Consider the following 19,029-nt stretch of genomic DNA (forward strand, 5'->3'; position numbering starts at 1 on the left):
TGTTCTGATCTCTTTAGGCCATTTTTCTTCAGTATGAGAACTGAAACTGTGTTGAAATCACACAAGTTGAATAGCCAGAGGTTTCAGGTGAATCTGAGATGTTTGTGAGTGCAAGGGTAGGTGCTAATGTAGTGCCTAGGCTGAAACTGTACCTCTCAATGTGCCTGAACTTCCAGAAGAAAAATTAAAACTTTTCTGCAGCAGGCACAATCCTGTTACCCTGCTCCTGGGGTGGCTGGAGTAGGGCTAGCAGAACTGATTGCACTGTGACATTTCGATCCCAGTGCTCAGGTGTCTTGGCAGTGTGGTGTTAAGATCCTAGTGCCTGCTTCTTCCCTAATGCTTTTGCCATTTTAACCAGAGAGAAAGAGTTTTTAATCTTTTTTTTTTTCACTTCTTTTTTAAACTACAGTTAAAATAGTCCAGTGGAAGTACAGCTTTCTATAACAAATGTAAGCCTGCTTTTTCCAGTTGCCATTCACAGACCTGTTAGAAAAGTCCCATTGATCCTTCAGGGTTTTGTATACCAGAGGCTGAAAGCTGCCAGGCCGATGGATATCTGGATGAATCAGCAGGAGACTGCCAGAAATTCTCAGCATTCTCATTCCACTCCCGTTGATCAGATAAAGCCTTTCAGGTCTTGCAGAAACCATTAGGAAAGAATAGACAGAATATTGGTATTTCCTTATTATTCCTGCTACAACTTGCTTTGGCAAGTTTTGACAGGCTTGTTGTTAGACCCGGGCTACGTGAAAGCGTGGCAGGAGAAGCACAGGTAAATACCCTGTTAGTTAGAAAGCATACTTCCACTTCTGTTGCAAAGAAAGATTAAATATGTAATGTTTTAATCTGTGCGGCTTTATGTACAGAAAACTGAAATAAGCTTCAAAATGATGTCTCACAGTTTATATATATTTAAGTAAATATATATATAGGTTTTAATTTTGGTTTTGTATAAGGGGATGTCCAGTGTATCTAGATCACCTAGTTTAGCAGTGTCATGAATATAATGTGACCGGTAATATATGTCTGCTTCCTTTTGATGATGATAAAAAGTTAACTTCAGAATTGTGTATCAGCTCTCAGAGTGCTGTCAGTGAGCCCTGGCTCTGTGTGTTGCAGAAACTGTTCCAAGTATCTCTATAAAGTGAATAAAAGACCTGAACTGACCCGCCTTCAAAAAGCTGAAATCCCTTCAAACTGAACCCCTCACAGGGTCTTCCCCTTATCTGTCTATCTCTTGTTCAAGATTATTTTAATTAAAAAGGCAGAACTTGAAATTCACTTAATTATTCTGACAAAACAAAACCTCTTCCCAAAGTTGGATGTTAATGGAGTTCTAATGGAGGAAATGGTTGCAATGTCTACGTAGGAATACTGCAGTTTTACAGATCATACGGAGGTGCTTGGCTTTTCCAGCGTGAGTAACTACATGAAAATCAGCAGGGTGACGATGATGGTGTCATTTTTGTGTACTTTTTATAAGATCAGGACGTCAGGTAGCCTTCAGAAAGCCATCGGGTGAAGGCCCACATCATACATTAGTTCATTCTTAACACGTCATTCAGCAGTTGCAGGCCATTAAAAATAGATTTTAGGCATGACTTAGGTCAAAAGACAGTTACTTAATTTATAAAAGGTGTAATAGCATATTGTAAGCATTCATTTGGCAGGAAGTGAGTTTTAATTTATTTTGTTTACATTTCTAATGTCTACATTACTTATGCCTTTGATTATTCCTGTAATGCTAAATGCCTCACGGATTAAAAAAACAAGAAAAGGTTTTTGCTCTGACATGTCCTTAAGCTAAATGGATGTGTTTGCTGTCATTACACCTCACGCTTACCTGCTGGTCTCTCCTCTAGCCTGACACTGTGATTAAGTTTTTCGCCTTCCCCGTGTACATAGCATTTGCTCCGGAGCAGGAGCGGCTGACGTGCTGCAGCTGGGGGTTGTAAATTCAGTCTGTGTGTGGGGTGATTTGAGGGCAGACTCATCAGGGCAAGCTGCTACCCCTGCCACAACCTTATGTATGTAAAAACAAGGAATTTAAAAAGTTAGCCAGGCTATATAAAAGAGAAGCTGAGGCGCTGTGCTCCTGTGGCTTGACTCTAAGATACTGTATGCTGAAACGGGAACATGTTTATCAAATAATGAATGGTGTTTATGTAGCAATCACTGATTTTTCATTTTGTCGCCTGATGATGACTCTAAAGCCAGTATTAAATAACCAAGAGCATTAAATAACACATCTGTCCTCCAGGCCTCAGCATGCACTGAGGCCTTGCCCGCGCTCCCGTACTGCTCCGCAGGAGCTGGGCCCCAGCTGCAGACCGAGGTGCCTCAGGGGTCCTCCCAGGTTCTCCTTGGGCAGTTTCACAGCAATAGGTTTTTATTTTCCTTTAGCTCAGTAATATTTCTGAGAGAAATCTCATTGGAGTGAAGCCACTTCCTGCACTAGCAAGAGGTCTGAATTTTTGTTTGGCTGCTGAAGGGGCTAAACCCGCAATTTTGATCAGTATGCACTTGTCTAGCTTTCAGTCGGTCTCTACTAACACCGACCTTAATGTGACTTGTCAGACTAATTCCTCTGTTAGATTGGAGTTTGCTTTTCTTGTGGCTGTTTCACTCCTTTGCTTTGGAAAATAAAAACTCAGGGGGAATAAAAAGCCTCACAGGGTCTAGGCAGAAAATCCTGAAGTCTTTGTTCAGGACTGTCCCACCTGATGCATCAAGTCTAAAACTTTAGTTTGAAAACTGAACATCTAAATCACTATTTTTCCTTTCTAATGCAATGCGATGTTACTATCAATTAAAACGTAATTGTCAGGCATGAGCCTTTTATCAGATTTATTTTGAGCTGCACAGCAGCATAACAGTTTTAACAAGATGATTAAATAACACATTGAAGGTTAAACAGGTACGTTTGGGGGTGGTTGAGCCTTTATAGACTTATAAAGTATTTTCTAAATGTAGAAATACATGCATTCGTACACAAATAGTGGAAATCTGGGGAAAAGGCATGTATTTGCTAGTAGGTGTAGGTTTAACTGAATTTAGGCCAGCAGACTGTATGGGTAATCACTGCTTCTGAAAATTATACGGCTTCTCTCCCTAAGTATCAGGTGTCATGAGGCTAAATTATAGCTGTGGTTGAAATGCCAAATAATTACAACTTGATATGTGAGGTTTGTGAATGAGATTTTTTTTTCTTGGCAAAGTAAACGAGACGCACGTGCATGTTTTTATCTTGATTTTTCTGTTGTGTGATGTAGATACAAATACAAAGTTGGTATGCTCTAACATTAATCCGTGTGACTTTTTTTTCAGACCCATAAAACATCCTGAATTATTTCACTTGGCAGCCTACTAAATGTTAAAAGCGGAAATAGAAGAAAATACCTGTTTCTCCTAGCTTATTTATACCGGTTATGCCAGGAAGAAAACACTGTGGTTATCACCTGCTGGTCAGGTGTGTGCTTTCCTAACCCTCCTGGTTCATCTGCTGCGTGCTAGAAACTGCACTCCTGAGTTTTGCCTCTCTCTGTGGCAATAGCTGCTCCTATTAAGTATCCAGTCACCTCTCTGCCACTTGCACTGAGACACACAACCTCATCACTTTTTGTGCTGGAGTTTAATTACTCATCCTGCTCATTAATAGCTTTAACTTCTGGCTGTGCGAGACTCCCTGTCTTGAAACAAGAGCTACAAAGCCAGCTATCATCCTTGCTGCTGTTCAGGTAGGGGCAACCTACATCTCCTTGTAGGTTGGTGGTACGTGAAGTAGAGCCTTTCCCCTGTACTCGAGAGAATTTAGCCATAAATGTTTTGAGAGAAGTTTAAGGTCCTGGATGCAATTGTGATTTTCTCACTATGTTTCCTGTAAAATTTATCCATTTTGTCTAGGCAACAGCATTCATTTCTCTTGAACAGTCGAACACAAAAATAGCTTCAGTGTGAACTTTTTTGGCAGAAAACGTAACTAACTGTGAACATTGTCTCTCTTTCTCTGAGTTAAAATGGAAAAAAATGCACTGTTTTTTGAAAAGAGATGAGAATAACGCTTACATGTCAAAATAGGAGGTGGCTGTTCGGGTATATGTGGTTCAGTGTGTTTGGTACCAAAATCATTGTGTCCATTTTTGTAGAAGGTGGGTCCTGGTGCAGAGACCGCGGCGTTTCTGAGCGTTCAGAGCATTGAGCAAATATTTTTTTTTTTAAGAAGTGTCTTTTGGAAGAAGTCGCTGGGTGTGTGAAGAGCCACTTTCAAGGCGTAGCGTCCCAGGTGTGTGCTGGCATTTGGAGTGGTGTAAGCTCCCAGTGCGGGCCGACTGATCCCTTGCCAGAGTCGTATGAGCACCTTTTTTTTTTTTTTTTTTTTTTTTTTTCCCTCAAATGCTTCAGTTCAGTGGGAGTTAGGCTGAAACTACAGCAAGGGCTGTGCGTGCTTGGAGCAGTACGGTTTCTGCTTCCATGATGGACCTTGCCCTCTGGGTAGGTAAGGTGCCTGCAGAGATGGAGAGGACACGGCGATGCTGCAGGTGTGTCGTGTTAGTGCCCACGTTAACGGGGAGGCAAAACAAATGCCATAGAGGGATGGAGCAAGGCTGGCAGGGGAAGGATGGCAGAGCAGAAGGTTTAAGAAGGACAAAAAAAAGCCAAAGGAGAGAAGAGCATAGGGCTGCTGCTTCACTAGTTCCTGCCACTGTAACTCCTCAGTGATATGTTTGTGCAGTTTGAACCCCGAGGCTCCTTTCCCTTCCTCAGGTCCGATCCAGCAGCAGGGGACCCTGCCAGCTGTGCCAGGTCTTTGCTCTTTCTCCCCATGGCAGTGGCCGGTTCTTGCTTCAGCCCCAGCTGTGGCTGCTCTGTCAGCACCCACCTGCTCGCCGTGCTCTTCATTAAAATACTTGTTGCCTTTCCTCTGTGGGAGTGGAGGTGGCACGCTGGTGGATTTAATGTGTAATTAAGCAAGTCTTAAAAGCACTTAGAGAGTCTTCTGGGTAAGAAGTGTTCTGATAAGCGCGAGAGTCTGGTTTCCAAATCCATTATTTCTTGTTGGATTTATTTGTCTTTTTTTTTTTTTCTTTTTTCAACTCGCTTTCAGCAATTTGGAATTTCTCAGATGATCCCTGCGAAGATCGCTGCGTGCCTTGCAAAGCACTGAACGCCGTTTCTGGTTCTCTTTCAGATGCAAGTATGGACATAATAGCCTATGATGCTTACTCCAGTCCACCGCTTCAGAGATATTGAAAGGAAACCTGAATACCTACAGCCAGAAAAGTGCGTTCCACCTCCTAGCCGCGCTTCCCTGGGAACAATGTGGTTTATTCGAGATGGCTGTGGGATTGCATGTGCTGTCGTCACCTGGATGCTGGTGTTCTACGCCGACTTCGTAGTCCTCCTCGTCATGCTGGTTCCATCGAGAGATTACGTTTATAGTGTCATCAATGGCACGCTGTTCAACACCTTGGCTTTCCTCGCTTTGGCTTCCCATTTTCGAGCTATGCTGACAGATCCAGTAAGTACAGCCCTCTGTGTGTCTCGGAGAGAAAAAGGCAGTGTTTCTCTTATCTGAGAGCTGCTGGGTAACTCGTTTGCTGAGTGAGCGGCAGGTTTAAATAACTCGTGCGTGTCAGCCTGCCGAGTGAGGCTGCTGATGTGCTGTGCTAATTCCTCAGCCCACTCAAGTCAGGCACAAAGTCGAGGACCCAGCTTTAGATTTCCCCTCGTGTGAGCAGCTCCTCTCCTCACGCTGAGGAGGAGAGCGTTTCTCTATGACACTGCTTTCTCACCGATGCCAGATCTCATGTTTGTGGCTTGTTGGGTCTTGACAAACAGCAAAGCAGGAAAAGCTGGTTTTGGTTGTCTGCCTTGTCAAGTGTTGCTCCAGCAGAGGGGAGTAGGGGTGGTGGTATTTTGAAAAGCCACGCTGCCACCTCTCATGCTGGTGATTTAGTGGAGTTTATTGGACCACGCTAAAACAAATATTATGTGAGCATGCTAAGAGCTGAAAGTTCGTGGGCAGGCAGGGAGAATAAAAATTTGAACAGCCCCTTGTATGTGTCTGTAGTACACTGCCTTATTAGAGATACAGTTTAATGCCATGATGCTTATTCTGAATGGCTTGTATTTATTTTGCTTATCAACCTCTGGACAGGAGATTCAGTTCAAAGCCCCTTCCCCACTAGTCATCGCAAGGAAATACAAGCTTAGACTCCTCTTGACCACTTCCTCCTGATTCTTCTTGTTACTGTTAGGAATGGCAGTGGGTGTCTGATACACAAAATACTCATTTCAAATGTTAATTTCCCACTTGAAACCATGCTAGGTGCCGTTAAAACTTGAGTGTAAGCTTTATTTCCGAATTTTCAGCTCTCCCAGAAGCCACAGCACTGCAAAAATGACTTGATTTGGGATAGCTTGGAAGCTTATGGTAAAGCAAAGGCTGACTTGTTGCATGCTACTGCTGCTGGACACAACTTTGAGCAGTAATTGAGGCACTGAAGCTTCAGGTCATTGGGCTGACAATCACAGGACTGGAGCAATTTAGGATATAGTTTATGTCCTCAGGGTTCTCGTTGTTGCTAATTATTGTATGTTGTGTGACTTTAATGCCTGAGGATCTTCAGGTCTCTGGAGTTGTTTTGCAGAGTTAAGCAGAAACTCTCGAAACAACAGCTATAGTCTAAAGCAGCCTGGGCAAGCGTGGTGTCAGAGAAACAGATACAATCTCTCTGCAGAGAAATCTGGAAAATATATGTTAATTAGCAGCGTGTGGTGGGATTTTTGCGTGTGGATGGAGAGAGCCAGTGGGATTTTGGTTTGTTCTTTGTAGAGATTTTAACGAAGAAATCAGCTAGACAAAATGGAACAGGGAACGTGAAGAGAGGGGATGGAGGGCATCCACAGGGCAGACGGTGCAAGTCTGGGGTGGAGGAGGCTGCTAGGAAATGGAGAAGCAGGGGCACATCCAGGAGCAGAATTGAGCAGAGAACGCTGCTGAGGCAAACAAATAGAAATTCTTATCATAAATTAATTAAAACCTGGATTCTTCAGAACTGTTAGCATGCATCGTGCTTTTCAGGAACTGCTTCCTGTGTGTTCTTGCTAAAAGCATACCTAGGATTTTGAGTTTTGCTGTGCACTAAAAAGAGGACATTAATGGTAGCGTTTTGTAGAAACTGGTCACAGCAATATTTAAGTTTGCCAGTCTGTTGAGAGGTTTAAGTGGAAAAATACAAAGACTGCTCAAGAGAACTTTACAATACTGATTTAATGTGCAGTTCTCTTAGTAATATCCATTATTCCTGTTTATTGCTGTTGAGATGTTGTACAGGTGTGTTAAAAAGAGACTGTTCTGTCAGAAGTCTGTTAAAATGTTAAATCCCTGTGTTTATTTCAGTATAAAATCCTAGATCTACAGAGATGCATTGTGTCAGTGTACCAGCAATGACTTGATACAGCACATTTTGTGATATGTTTTGCTTTTGTGCAAATTTTATGGCCATAGTAAGGCTGTGGAAACTCTTGAACCTTTTGGAAACTTTTGAAAGTTCAGGCTTCTGCAGCAATTATATGTCACCCGTTTAAAGATATTGATTTTAATGTGGCATTTGCACAAATAATGTTTTATCAAGTCTTATTTGGGGGGAGGATTCTTCGAAAGTGTGCTCTGTTTGAAAGTTAATCCCTGCTTTGAATAACAAATACACGATGGAAGCGTAGCTATTAATACATGAGATGTCTATCAGCAGCTGTTAATGTACGCAATGATACTTCAGAAGTAGCAGCATCTACTGGAATTAAAGCATCTGATGTCTCCAGTTTGTGATATGAAACACTGGGATGATAAATCCGTTGATAGATGTGAAGAGAGGGATAAGGATTCTTTCATATTTTAAGGCTACTATGGGATTACAGAAGGTTGATTCCTTAGGTGAGGATTTACTGGAGCTGCTTATGTTTTTTTAATTTATTTTTTTTAAAAGTGATGTTTAAGTATTTGGTTCCATACATTAGGACCTTGTTTTAATTTCTTTTTCTTGCTCTTCTGAAAACTCTGCTGATATTAGGGAAGTTTTTATCTCTTTCCCCCCCTTCCATAATTTTAAGTCATTTCTACTGTTCTGAGCACTCGTAGTGTCCACAGGTTGATCTTCTGCTTTGTTTTCTTTTTCCGCAGGGTGCTGTACCCAAAGGTAATGCAACAAAGGAGTTTATTGAGAGTTTACAGCTAAAGCCAGGACAGGTGGTTTACAAGTGCCCAAAATGTTGTAGCATCAAACCTGACAGAGCACATCACTGCAGGTAAAGTCTGGTCTGAGATTTGCTCTTTGATCAAGTACTGCTGGACCTCAAGTATTATATAGCATGCCTGAATTATTATTGGAGTGTGAGACCTGAGTGGTTAAATTGAAAGATTGATATCCAAATTCTGCTGCTGCTAGTGCCAGACACATGTTAAGCTTCTCTGAAAAAAATCTCAGGCCTTTTCTGGGAATTTTTCATGTACAGCAGGCTAGGGCCACCTCTTGCAAAGTGAGAAACACTGCCTTGGCTTCAGACCTGTGATTGACACTCTGTAAGTGTTCTTAATTCTGGCTATCATGTAAAAAAAGGCTTTAAAAGAGACTTTAAATGTCAAAATGCAGAGAAAGCCATAAAATGTAATGTCTTTGTAAGGTCTGCGTCTTTTTTATTTTTTTTTTAAACAGACCCTTTTGCATAATTGTAATTTCTATTTCTATTTAGAATTGGTATTTAAGTTAAAATTAAAGTTTGGGAAAGTGTGTGTGTGTGTATATATATATATTTATTTATTTATTTCAAGAGTTCCTTTTTCCTCGTTTTCTTTGAGTTCTGTGACTTTGTTTTGTGCTTTGTGATAGATCAGTATGGCTACTGGTCTGTCATGTCCTTTCTTTTTCTGGTAGGATAAACTTCTCTGAAGAGAGTAACTGGTAGTGAGCTTCTTAGTGCTAAAGGCAGTAAGCAAAAAACAAAACAAACAAACAAACAAAAAAAACTACTTCCTCCACTTTTCTGCTCTTAAAACAAGCAAACTTGCTTTCCAGTAAGTAGTTAAAGAGTTTGCACTGGTATCCCTTCGTTATCTACCCAAAAACCAACGCATACTGCAAGAGGTTTACATGTGGTTACTGCTGATTGAGGCAAGGATCTTGTGTGGAGGGGAGTACATGGTGCCGAGCTGTTTGTGTTTTTCACATCTCTTCTCAGAGCTTTAGTTTGCAGATTTGTTGTTATTGGCTTTTTATTTTAATCCGAATCGGGAGCTGGTTATTCAGTAGGAGCAACGTGATCGTGCCTATCACTTATTAATGCTACTGTAAAATCCCCTCTGACAGTTCTTCAATTATGAATGAAACTTCACATCTAAAATGCTGTCTTGCTGATGACTCACAGCATGGGCAAATGAAAAAAAAAAAAAAAAAAAAGACTGGCTGAACACAAAACCTCGTCTCCACAGACCTTTTTTTGTATGCTTTAAGTTAATTTTACAGATGCTAAGATTTGGGAAACTGATCCACTGAGCTGGTCTGATGCTGCTGAGAATCTCCAGTCAAACATTTTCTGTGGGGTAGGGGAGACTTTCACACGCCAAGGTCGTGCAGGTGCATCAGCAGGAGGTATTGCTTGAGAGACCTTGAAGCTCCTTCCAGCATTTGGAAGCCTCCTCTCAGCCTTCGTTAGCTTCATGGAGCTCCTTGGTTTGGCTGCTTCAGGCTGGCCCTCAGGGGAGCTAGGGCCTAGGAGCAACCGGAGGGATTGCATTGGTACCCAGCCTGCTGCAGAGCCCCAGGGAAGCGTGCATGCATGCGCAGAAAAATGCAGACTAAATTAGACTACAGGGAGGCATCGTCCTGCTTTACACCACCTGCCTCCCTCTCTCCCCCTGCTTTTTTCCCTTTTGTATTTATTTATTTTCCAGAACAAATAATTGATACTTGTCCTGTATCAGGCAGAACGCTTTGTTTTTACAACACCAGCTGATTTCAGTTCCCGTGTATGTCAAAAATCACTTCAGGATGCTTATTCTAACAAAACGAGGCTTTTCGTTGTTGTCCAACGCGTCTGGGGCCAGCAGGTAGCCAAGTACCTGTGCCTGCCCGAGGAGAAGCAGCCCTTGGCCTGGCCCCCTGGTGAGATGCTGCTCCTGCCTGGCCAGCCTTCCCTTTATCATCAGGACTCGTTTGTTGTTCAGGCCTGGCAAGTATCCTCGGGGATTTACTCCTCCTGCAACGCAGGCGAGCACAAGGCTGCTCCGAGAGAGAGGTTTTTCATTATTTATTCATACACGCTCATAACAACATGCTTATGTTCTTATTTGAGGCTCTCTGCAGTTTGTGGGTGTTGTTTATTGTTTCTATTCAGGTTCAACTATTTCTAATTCTAAGGAGAAAAATGGAAAAATTAGCACAGCCCTTAATTCTTTTCTGTTTTAGAAGTGCCAGAATTGTTCTGGGCTTGCTATTGCTGTTTCCTTTCTGGGCCTATTGTTTGTTTGCTTTGGGGCTTCGTGGTTTTTTGTTTTTTTTTTTTTTTTTCATATTTGATTTCTGTGCTTGTTTGTGCAATGTGGTATCAGGAGACTGCCTTTTGGCTCCTGTCATATGAGGGAGCAGCAGAGAAAAAGACTTCTTTTATTACGTGAGTTGAAGCAGTTACTGACTAACCAGGAGAATGATGTTCAGAGAAAGTAATAGTCTTTTAATTATTTGACTTCAAGCCACAGTGTGCACGCTGGCAAGAATTTGAATTTTGATTTTTTTATTAGTGTGGTTTCATGAAGTACTTCAACATCTGATTTTTACCTTGAATGTATATTGTGGTGCTGTCTTCCTGACTGACTGCCACGGCTGGTTTGTGCCAGTGTGTGGCTTTTCTGGATGCCAGGAGCCCTTTGTAATATTTGTGTTCGTTTTGTTTTTCACAAGTTCCTGCTACAAGCCAGAGATAGCAAATAAACCTGAATCTGTTATTAGCAATTCTGGAAAATATCTTTATTCATTACTGCTTTCCATATCTATGCGTTGTGTGTTTTTTTGGGGTTAGATTTTAATCTGTGGGAATTTTCAGAGGCCGACGAGGTTAAAACTAGACTAAAATACAGATTTCTTCCATCTGCCCAAGTCTAACCATATTTTGGCAGAACGACTAATAATGTGTCTTGGCATTAACTTTTTGCAGTGGTCATTTGGTATGGTATGGTTGATTTTGACCAGACATAGTCGAGTGAACAAACCAGAAATATTAATGTGCTGACTAGTAAATATATTGAGGTTCAAATCTCACTTCTGATCCTTTCCTTTCATTTCTGCGTGTTCGTAAAATGTGCGTGAAATCTTGTGTTCCTGGAATGAGCTGTGCTATAAATAAGGATCTCTGTTCTTTCAGTGTTTGCAAGAGGTGTATTCGGAAAATGGACCATCACTGCCCGTGGGTCAATAACTGTGTAGGAGAGAATAACCAGAAGTACTTTGTACTGTTTACAGTAAGTATTTCACAAGTGGTGGTAGAGGTTGTCCAATGTGCAGCAACGAAATGCCGCATGTCAAAGCAGCTCCAAAAGGTGGCTTTCTTTCCTTTCCTGTTCCAGAAGAGCTGTACAGGGAACTTCTGCAGGCTTGTACTTTACTAATTAGGGAACACACACAGTTCAGCGACCGGGAGAAGGCAGAACAGGAAGCGTTTGCCAGGGTTTCGTGAGGTTTGTGTTGTCAGTTGACTGGCATGCTGCTCCATAATTCAAGCAGTTTGTCGTGATGTTGAGCCCTTTGTGGCATGGGCCATCCTTTCACACTGCACGGTGTCTGGTAGGGTCCTAATCCATATGTAGGGTACCTAAATGTTGTACCTGTTTGAGTACTGTGTGGGATCATATAATAACAGCTGGTGTCGCATCTTAAGCAAGGAGTAGGAAAGGATTATCCAATTTCTGCTTGCGAGCAGTTTATTTCCGTATTTAAAAACCAAGGAGGTGTTTGACTTTTTGTACTATAAGTGTGGCTTAATGAGTAAGAAAGCAGGAGTGCAGACTTTAATACTACATATTTATGGAAGGGTTGAAGTCTGTTCATCAAAGCAAACTGCAAATATCCCGTGGGAGTAGTGTGAACGTGGCGAGGCTGAGTTTCAGTGATGCCCTGTTTTATTAATAAATCTTTAGAGAAATCTGTAGGCTCGAGGAAGAATGTTCACAAATTACCAAGTAGAAAGGGAGAAATTTTCAGTTAAATGAAAGCCTTGCTCTTAAACTCATCGTAGAAAAACTTATTTTCTATACTGTGGTTTGTTGGGGTGTGGATTACAGAACAAAATGAATTCTTTCCCCTGAGCAAGGATTTGTTTCACTGTGAGGAACGAGCTGGATGTTTTAATCCCATCAAAAGGTTTGCTGTTTCTGTTGAAACTGACGTTGCTTTCAAGTGGGCTGTGTTAAACAATTAATGTAGCTGAGAAAGAAACCAAATTTTGTTTTTGTTTATTCTTTTGGTTTTGATTTTCTTCACTTTAAGACTTGGGGAGGTGAAAGTGTGGCAGCACCTCAATTTCCAAGGAAAGACAAAATGCTCTCCTGCCACCTTTTTCTGCTTCCACAGGGCTTCTTGTAACAAGCTCTCTCTCACATCCAGTATCCCACGACTCTGTTGTCAGTCTGCAGGTCCAGGAAAGCTTTTTTTTAAGTCTGTCTTGGAAAATTGTACAATGTATGTGTAGTACTGCAAATAGTTTTAAAGCACTTTGTTGCAAAAATGTGATAGGATTTTTTTTTTAAATGGATTAAGTACGAAGTGTTAATGCTTGACAGAAATTTTCCATGCCAGTGTCTGCCTCAGAGAAAAACACTTATTTAAATAAATAATTAAAAAAAAAAAAAAAAAAAAAACACTCTTTTTTTCTAGCTAATGCTGGGAAATAGATAATGTGCTTATTGTGGCTAAAACAACTTCGCTGTTGTTTCGCTGGTAAACTGCAGTGCTCTCTGGCTTGAGAGCACAGGCGTAAGCTTCAACAACACGATACCTCCATGCCAGAGTTGCTGACCTCTGAAAGTTGTGCTGTACTCAGTGGAGACGAGGCCAGTAGGCAGCGTGGAGGCCACACTGAGGCGCAGGAGGCTGGGATTTGTGTCCAGCTGGCTTTGAATTAAACATTCTCCTTCATGTGCACTCAGAGCTGTTAGTAGGGCCAGAATGAGTTCTGTGTAGCCTTGGCATTTGCCAGCTGCAGGGTGCTTGATTTAAGGGGGTGGAGGCTGTTGACTTTTTTTAATTGTTATTTTAGGGTCATTTTAACTCTTTAACACTCCACTTTATCTGAAGTGGTTGGAACATTTAACGTTTTGGTCTTTGAGCTTTGCCTGATGCCTGTATTACATCCTTTGTTTTTCAGATGTATATAGCACTGATCTCCCTGCATGCTCTGATTATGGTGGGATTTCACTTCTTGTATTGCTTTGAAGAAGACTGGACAAGTGAGTACTAACAAAGTATCTCATTAAAATACCACACTAGCCTATGAAAAAGACCTTATAACGCAGTTTGCACGTAAGGCAACCTCCTTCGTGCTGATTTTAGAAGAATGCTACCAAGGCTCTGCTATGCGATCTTTGCTTTTTTAATTATCAATCCTGGAACTTCATAATTCTTTCTGACCTGCTCGGATCTCTGTCCTGAAAAGGCCTCTTTCAATTTAAGGCTGATACTGCCTGAGGAGAAGCTGAGATGTAAAGACTCCTAGGCAGTATGTGCAGTAAGCTACTGTTTACGTGAACGCAGCACTGATGTGCTGAATGCCAAAGCAAGATAAGAAGAATGTGTATGCTCTTTTTAAAAGGGTAAAGTGAATCATTCTTGCAAGACTGCCAGGAAAACATGTTAACTCGGTTCCAAAAATCCACCCTCACAAGAACAAACAATTCCTTTCCACAAAAAAAATACCAACAACAACCAAAATAAACTACCAGCCCTCATTCTGGAGCAGCCAGTGAGTAAATTTTCACATAAGTGTTTGAGATATATTTTTAAAAAATGTGGTCATGGGAAATCCTCTAGATAATGTTGAGTCAAAGAGCCAGGTGCCAAAGGATGTCGGTGCAGATTTGTGTGCTGCTTGCAGATTTTTTTGGAAGGGCATTAGCTTTGTTTTTCTTCGAATTTCATTTGTCGCTCAATATAAGGACTGGTTTTAGCTTATAGGACTGCAGAGGATGGGCACGTTTACACATACAAGGTGAATTTGATAGGGCTGTCGTGCAGGTCAAAACTTTGGCCAAGAGCTGCCAAATGACCCTGAGAACGTCTGGATTTGACCATAGTGGAAGGACCCATCAAAAGAGAGTTTCCTTTGTACCCTTTCTCCAAGCATGTATCTGTGAGGGAAGCACTTTTCCACCTATTCCAGGTTTAGGTGACAGAGCAGAGCATATACAAGAGGTGGATGGATCTGTTGTTCCAGCTGCCTTGGATATATGCTGACGGTGTTAGCTCTTGATTGTTGAGTATCTGTTGAAGCTTAACGTCTTCCAATGGGAAAAACTTTTTTTTTGGTGATGCTTACTCTTTGATTTCAGAGCAGACTAGGAATGTTCCAACACAACATTCAACAAAACACTAGGGTTTTTGATCTATAACATCTTTCTCCCTTTTCCACTCTTCTTTTCCTCAGGTATAGGCTCCTTTTCAGATTCTTTCAGCTCCCACTTCAGTTTGTTATGAGGTTGTACTATAGGTAGAGTGTAAGGAAAAGATAAGAACTTGGATAGGAATATGCTTTTAAGTTATGACTTAGAGAAGTAAGAAAAGGAAACCTATGTTGTTTTTATGTTGGTGCTGCTGAAACAATCATCCTTGTGTCCCAACAATTAGCTTGAGATTTCTAATGGGATTTTGTTATTACAAAAAATCCTGGAAGATGAAACTGCAGGTGAAAGAGTACAGGAGTAGAGTGAACTCCTGGAGAGAGTGTGGGAAAACACCGAACTGGAAAAGAAAGTTGCATTCCTGAAGTGTCACAGGGTTTTTTATGTTGTTATTCTTGTTGTTTTGTTTTTGCTTTTTTGTTAAACTTGTAGGAGCGATGATGTCATTGTTGCATATCCTCAACAATGTGTGAGCTTCCCTCTGCGCCTTTTTGAGTGTGGTCATGATATAATTTATTTTGACAATTTTAGTATGGAAAGCTTGTGGCATAGCAGGTGTTTTGCAGCTGCTACGTTACCCGATCTCTCCCCTTCCAACTCGATTGTTTTGTCTTCACAGAATGCAGCTCCTTCTCTCCACCAACCACGGTGATTCTCCTCATCCTCTTGTGTTTTGAGGCTCTACTATTTCTCATCTTCACCTCAGTTATGTTTGGGACCCAAGTACACTCCATCTGCACTGACGAAACGGTGGGTGTCTCGTGCACTTCCCTTTACCCTCTCTCTTACCATTAGCAGAAACGGAGAAGCTTTACAGGGTTTTACCTCATTGCACGGGGAGCTCATGTGTACCCTCTGAGGAGAAACTGATGTAATCAAAGAGCACAGTGGTAGGTGGTGCTATCTGCAAGTCACTGTGAGAAGTAGTGTACACCTGTGTTTCTGTTGGCTGGGATTTGTGTTGACAGTACCTCCGATAAGGTAGGCATTGGTAACTGGGTTTACTCTGTGCAGAGTACTTGTTCATGTGGGTTTGAGAATGTTTTTCCCTTCATGAAACGCTGCCAGGTTGGTGTCCTTTTACATTTTGGTGTGTGTCCCCAGGTGTCACTGTTTGCAGCTTTAAGTGCTAGAAAATGTTCTAGTTTAGCTGCTTGCTAAGTAGTTCAAAAACCCTTGCCAGGGGAGGAATAAAAAAGGGTGGGGTGGGGTGGGGTGGAGAGATTCCTGGAAGTGTGGTGGGTACAATCAGCTGCAAAACCACCCTGTCACCCCAATTTGAGTACAGCATTGTAGAGCTGACACAGAAACGTTGCTGTCCCTCCTCTATCACTGCGTTTGCCTGCTTCTGTAAAGATGGAGCTGGTGACTCCTGGTGACATTCCCACACGTGAATACTGCTGGCGTTCACCAAGCACGCTCAGATACGTGATAGCTCAGACCAAGAGACTGGAATTGATGAGTGGTTGAAGAGAAATGATGATTTTAAAAGAGTGACAAGAGTCCCCTGCCTCATTTAGTTTTCCCTAGCCTCCACTTGTTTGCCTGTGGCCAGTCGCAGCTAGAATAGGTATTTTTGCTGCCACTGGAGAGCTGTGGCTGGCATTGTACAGTGTAAGAGCCCATCACTCCTGAGTCTTTTTTTACAGTGCTTGTTTTTTCTGCCTGGCTTCTGCAAGAGGCTGATAGTCACACCATGGCTCTTCTGTGTTCAGAGGAGGACTGCAGCTATTCTTTCTGCTGGCGAGACCCCCAGAACGAAGTAAAGTGTCATAAAGGAACGATGAGATCCTGCCAAGCTTACATTTATCAATAAGTGTTTAAACTAGCAGTGCTGTCTGTGAAACCATCTGAATTTCTCCAGCTTTGAAACCTGGCAGGAATTTTTAGAAGCTGCTTCCAATAGCCAGGCACACAAATAATTATTTTCCCTTCCCCTCAAATTCTGAAAACTCTTAGGTATTGGAGGACTTAAGCCACAAACAAAAAATGAAAGATAGGCACTCACTATTTGGTTGTGTTTTTTATTTGTTTTTTTTTCCCCCCTGAATAGTTACCAGTAAGGATTTTGCTCTTTGGAAACTTCTGTGCTCTCTGCAATACTTCACACTGTTGATTTTGCTAGCATAGAGCTAGCTGTGTCTGGCAAACAATCTGTTCCGAGTGGAGGAGTTTTTCCAGGTGAAATTCTTCCTGGTGTGGTCTCTCAGTGTTTTATTTCACATTTGCAAGACGGGGCTGTGCTGTGCCTCTTCTCACCTTCTTCCTGCCACTGGGAGACCTCATTCCCCATCCTGTGCACGCTGTCCCTCTGGGATGGTTCCTTTCTGCCTGAGGGGACCCAAAACCCTCAGATTTTGCTGTTACCCCTGGAGGTGACATTACCAAGGGTCAGTGCAGCTCCTGCAGTTGGCTGTGCTGTTACTGCAGAGCGCACGGAGCTGGTAATTTGAGACACACAGATACACTAATCCTTAGCCCAGGAGAGCCATGTAGGTCAGGAGAAGCTTACCTTGCAAAAGATCGTAGGTTACAGAACGCAGTGAGCTGCCTGCTGCTGCTACCCATGGAAGAGTAATGCTCTCCGGGGTCTGCAGTGGTTAATTTTGTGTGGCAGCCAGGCGTGGCCTTCCTGGAAGACCCAGCTCACTTTCTGGGTTTTAGATGTGATACAGATTTGTTGTTTTTTTTTTGTTTTTAATGACTGACTAGTGAATGTTCCAGCTGATTGCTTGATGGCTTGTTTTTGTTTCCCCTCTAACCTTTACTAAACAATGCCAATGGTTTCTCTCAAATTGGTATCTTATTTAACCTTTTCTCCCTGCTGTCAGCCCATGCATGTTTTGGCAGTGATTTTGATGAAACGTGAAGAGGCACCAGATAGACTCAGCCACGTTGAGCCATGGGCACTTCCTGAACTTGCTTGGTGAATCTGGGAGCATTATAGAGATTATCTTGTTGTTTTTTTTTGTCTGCAAGCTTATAATGGTTTCCTCTAAAATTTTCCCATCTGGTTAGCACATATTGCTTTCAGCCATTAAAGCACATGCTTTGTATTTGGTTTTATGTGGTGGGTTTTTAATTGACATCAGAGGCAATTGGAGGGCAAGTCTTAAAAGGTTTGATGAAATTTCCAGACCTGAACAAAATTAAAGCAATTTTATTTCCAAGAAATATTTTTTTTTAAGTATAAAACAATGAGAAGAAAGGGAGAGGCTCTATAAATGCAATTTTATTTTCTTACTCCGTCCTTTGGATAAGGGGTAATTGAGAGTAGAGCTTTCCACAAACCCAGAAGTACAAAAGCTGAGCGTTTGACTGAAAATGTGATATTTCTGTTTTCAGGGAATAGAACAGTTGAAAAAGGAAGAGAGAAGATGGGCTAAAAAAACAAAATGGATGAACATGAAAGCAGTATTTGGCCATCCGTTCTCTATAGCATGGCTTAGCCCATTCGCAACACCAGACCAAGGAAAAGCAGACCCGTACCAGTATGTGGTCTGAGGAATTCCTGACCAGCATTTCCACTAAGATAGAAACATATTACAGCACTACTGTTATAAATTTTCCATGAATGTTTAAAAGAAAAAGCAAAACGAACTTTTTTTTATGTCTATTGAATGGCTGATAATTGCAGAGAAAAAAAAGCCCTGTATTCCACAATTTTAGATAATTCTATATCTCTGGCTGAAACTGCTGCTGTTGCTTTTTCTTTTTCTATTTTTAATTTCTTTTTTTTTTTTTTTTTTCTCATTTCTTTAATCTTGTTAACTTTACTGGCCTTTGTTTCTCTCTGCTTTCTGTATGGCATAACTAATGTGGAGGGGATCCTCTTTCTCTGTTGTGACCCACCTCTTCTGAATAGATTCTCATGCTGTCTCCTGACTGTGATGAGCTCTGTGGAAGACATACGAGTGCCAACAGTCCTACACAGACACGTTTGGACTTCCTGAAGGAGCGCGTCGCTCTTTCATAAGTGAACTTGAACTGGGAAGTAGACACTTCACTTTATCAAAAGGTGCGAGACGAGAACACGACACAGCAAGAGAGCCAGTTGACCTGGTGATCACACACAGTTGAAGTATTTCAAACAAATGTTGCCAAGACCACTTTTTCCCCTCCCTTTTTCCTTCCAGCCTCGGAATTGGTTCCATCTTTCTGGCATTATTTTGTCTTTTCCCTCCCTCGTGCACAGGAAGTTGTTGCCGTCTTAGGGTAACTGTGGCAGATTAGGAAGATTGTTTGGATTTCTTTAAATGCCTTACATTTGCAGGAAAGAAAGAAAGAGATCTAATTTCCAAGTGTTTAGAGTAGCAGGAGCATCTTGTTTGTGTGTGTTTGTCTTGGTAAATGAGTTGTTAGAG

General features: G+C 41.8%; 1 protein-coding gene across 5 annotated transcripts in view; it reads left to right on the forward strand.

The window, feature by feature from the left end:
• ZDHHC3 (zinc finger DHHC-type palmitoyltransferase 3) overlaps nt 1-19,029 on the forward strand; it is a 29,960-nt gene that overhangs the window by 4,590 nt on the left and 6,341 nt on the right. For 2 of the 5 annotated variants that reach the window (XM_032182229.1, XM_032182232.1), the window contains exons 2-6: nt 5,192-5,521; nt 8,186-8,310; nt 11,419-11,515; nt 13,417-13,498; nt 15,285-15,415. In XM_032182229.1, the coding sequence (XP_032038120.1) occupies nt 5,216-5,521; nt 8,186-8,310; nt 11,419-11,515; nt 13,417-13,498; nt 15,285-15,415 (741 nt within the window). In that variant the 5' untranslated portion in view covers nt 5,192-5,215. Of the gene's footprint in view, nt 1-3,313; nt 3,473-4,263; nt 4,286-5,191; nt 5,522-8,185; nt 8,311-11,418; nt 11,516-13,416; nt 13,499-15,284; nt 15,416-18,010; nt 18,360-19,029 lie in introns of those variants that run through there. The other 3 variants (XM_032182233.1, XM_032182230.1, XM_032182231.1) reach the window with 3 other exon arrangements.

This window comes from Aythya fuligula, chromosome 2 (assembly GCF_009819795.1).
Source record: "Aythya fuligula isolate bAytFul2 chromosome 2, bAytFul2.pri, whole genome shotgun sequence".
Taxonomy (NCBI): Eukaryota; Metazoa; Chordata; class Aves; order Anseriformes; family Anatidae; genus Aythya; species Aythya fuligula.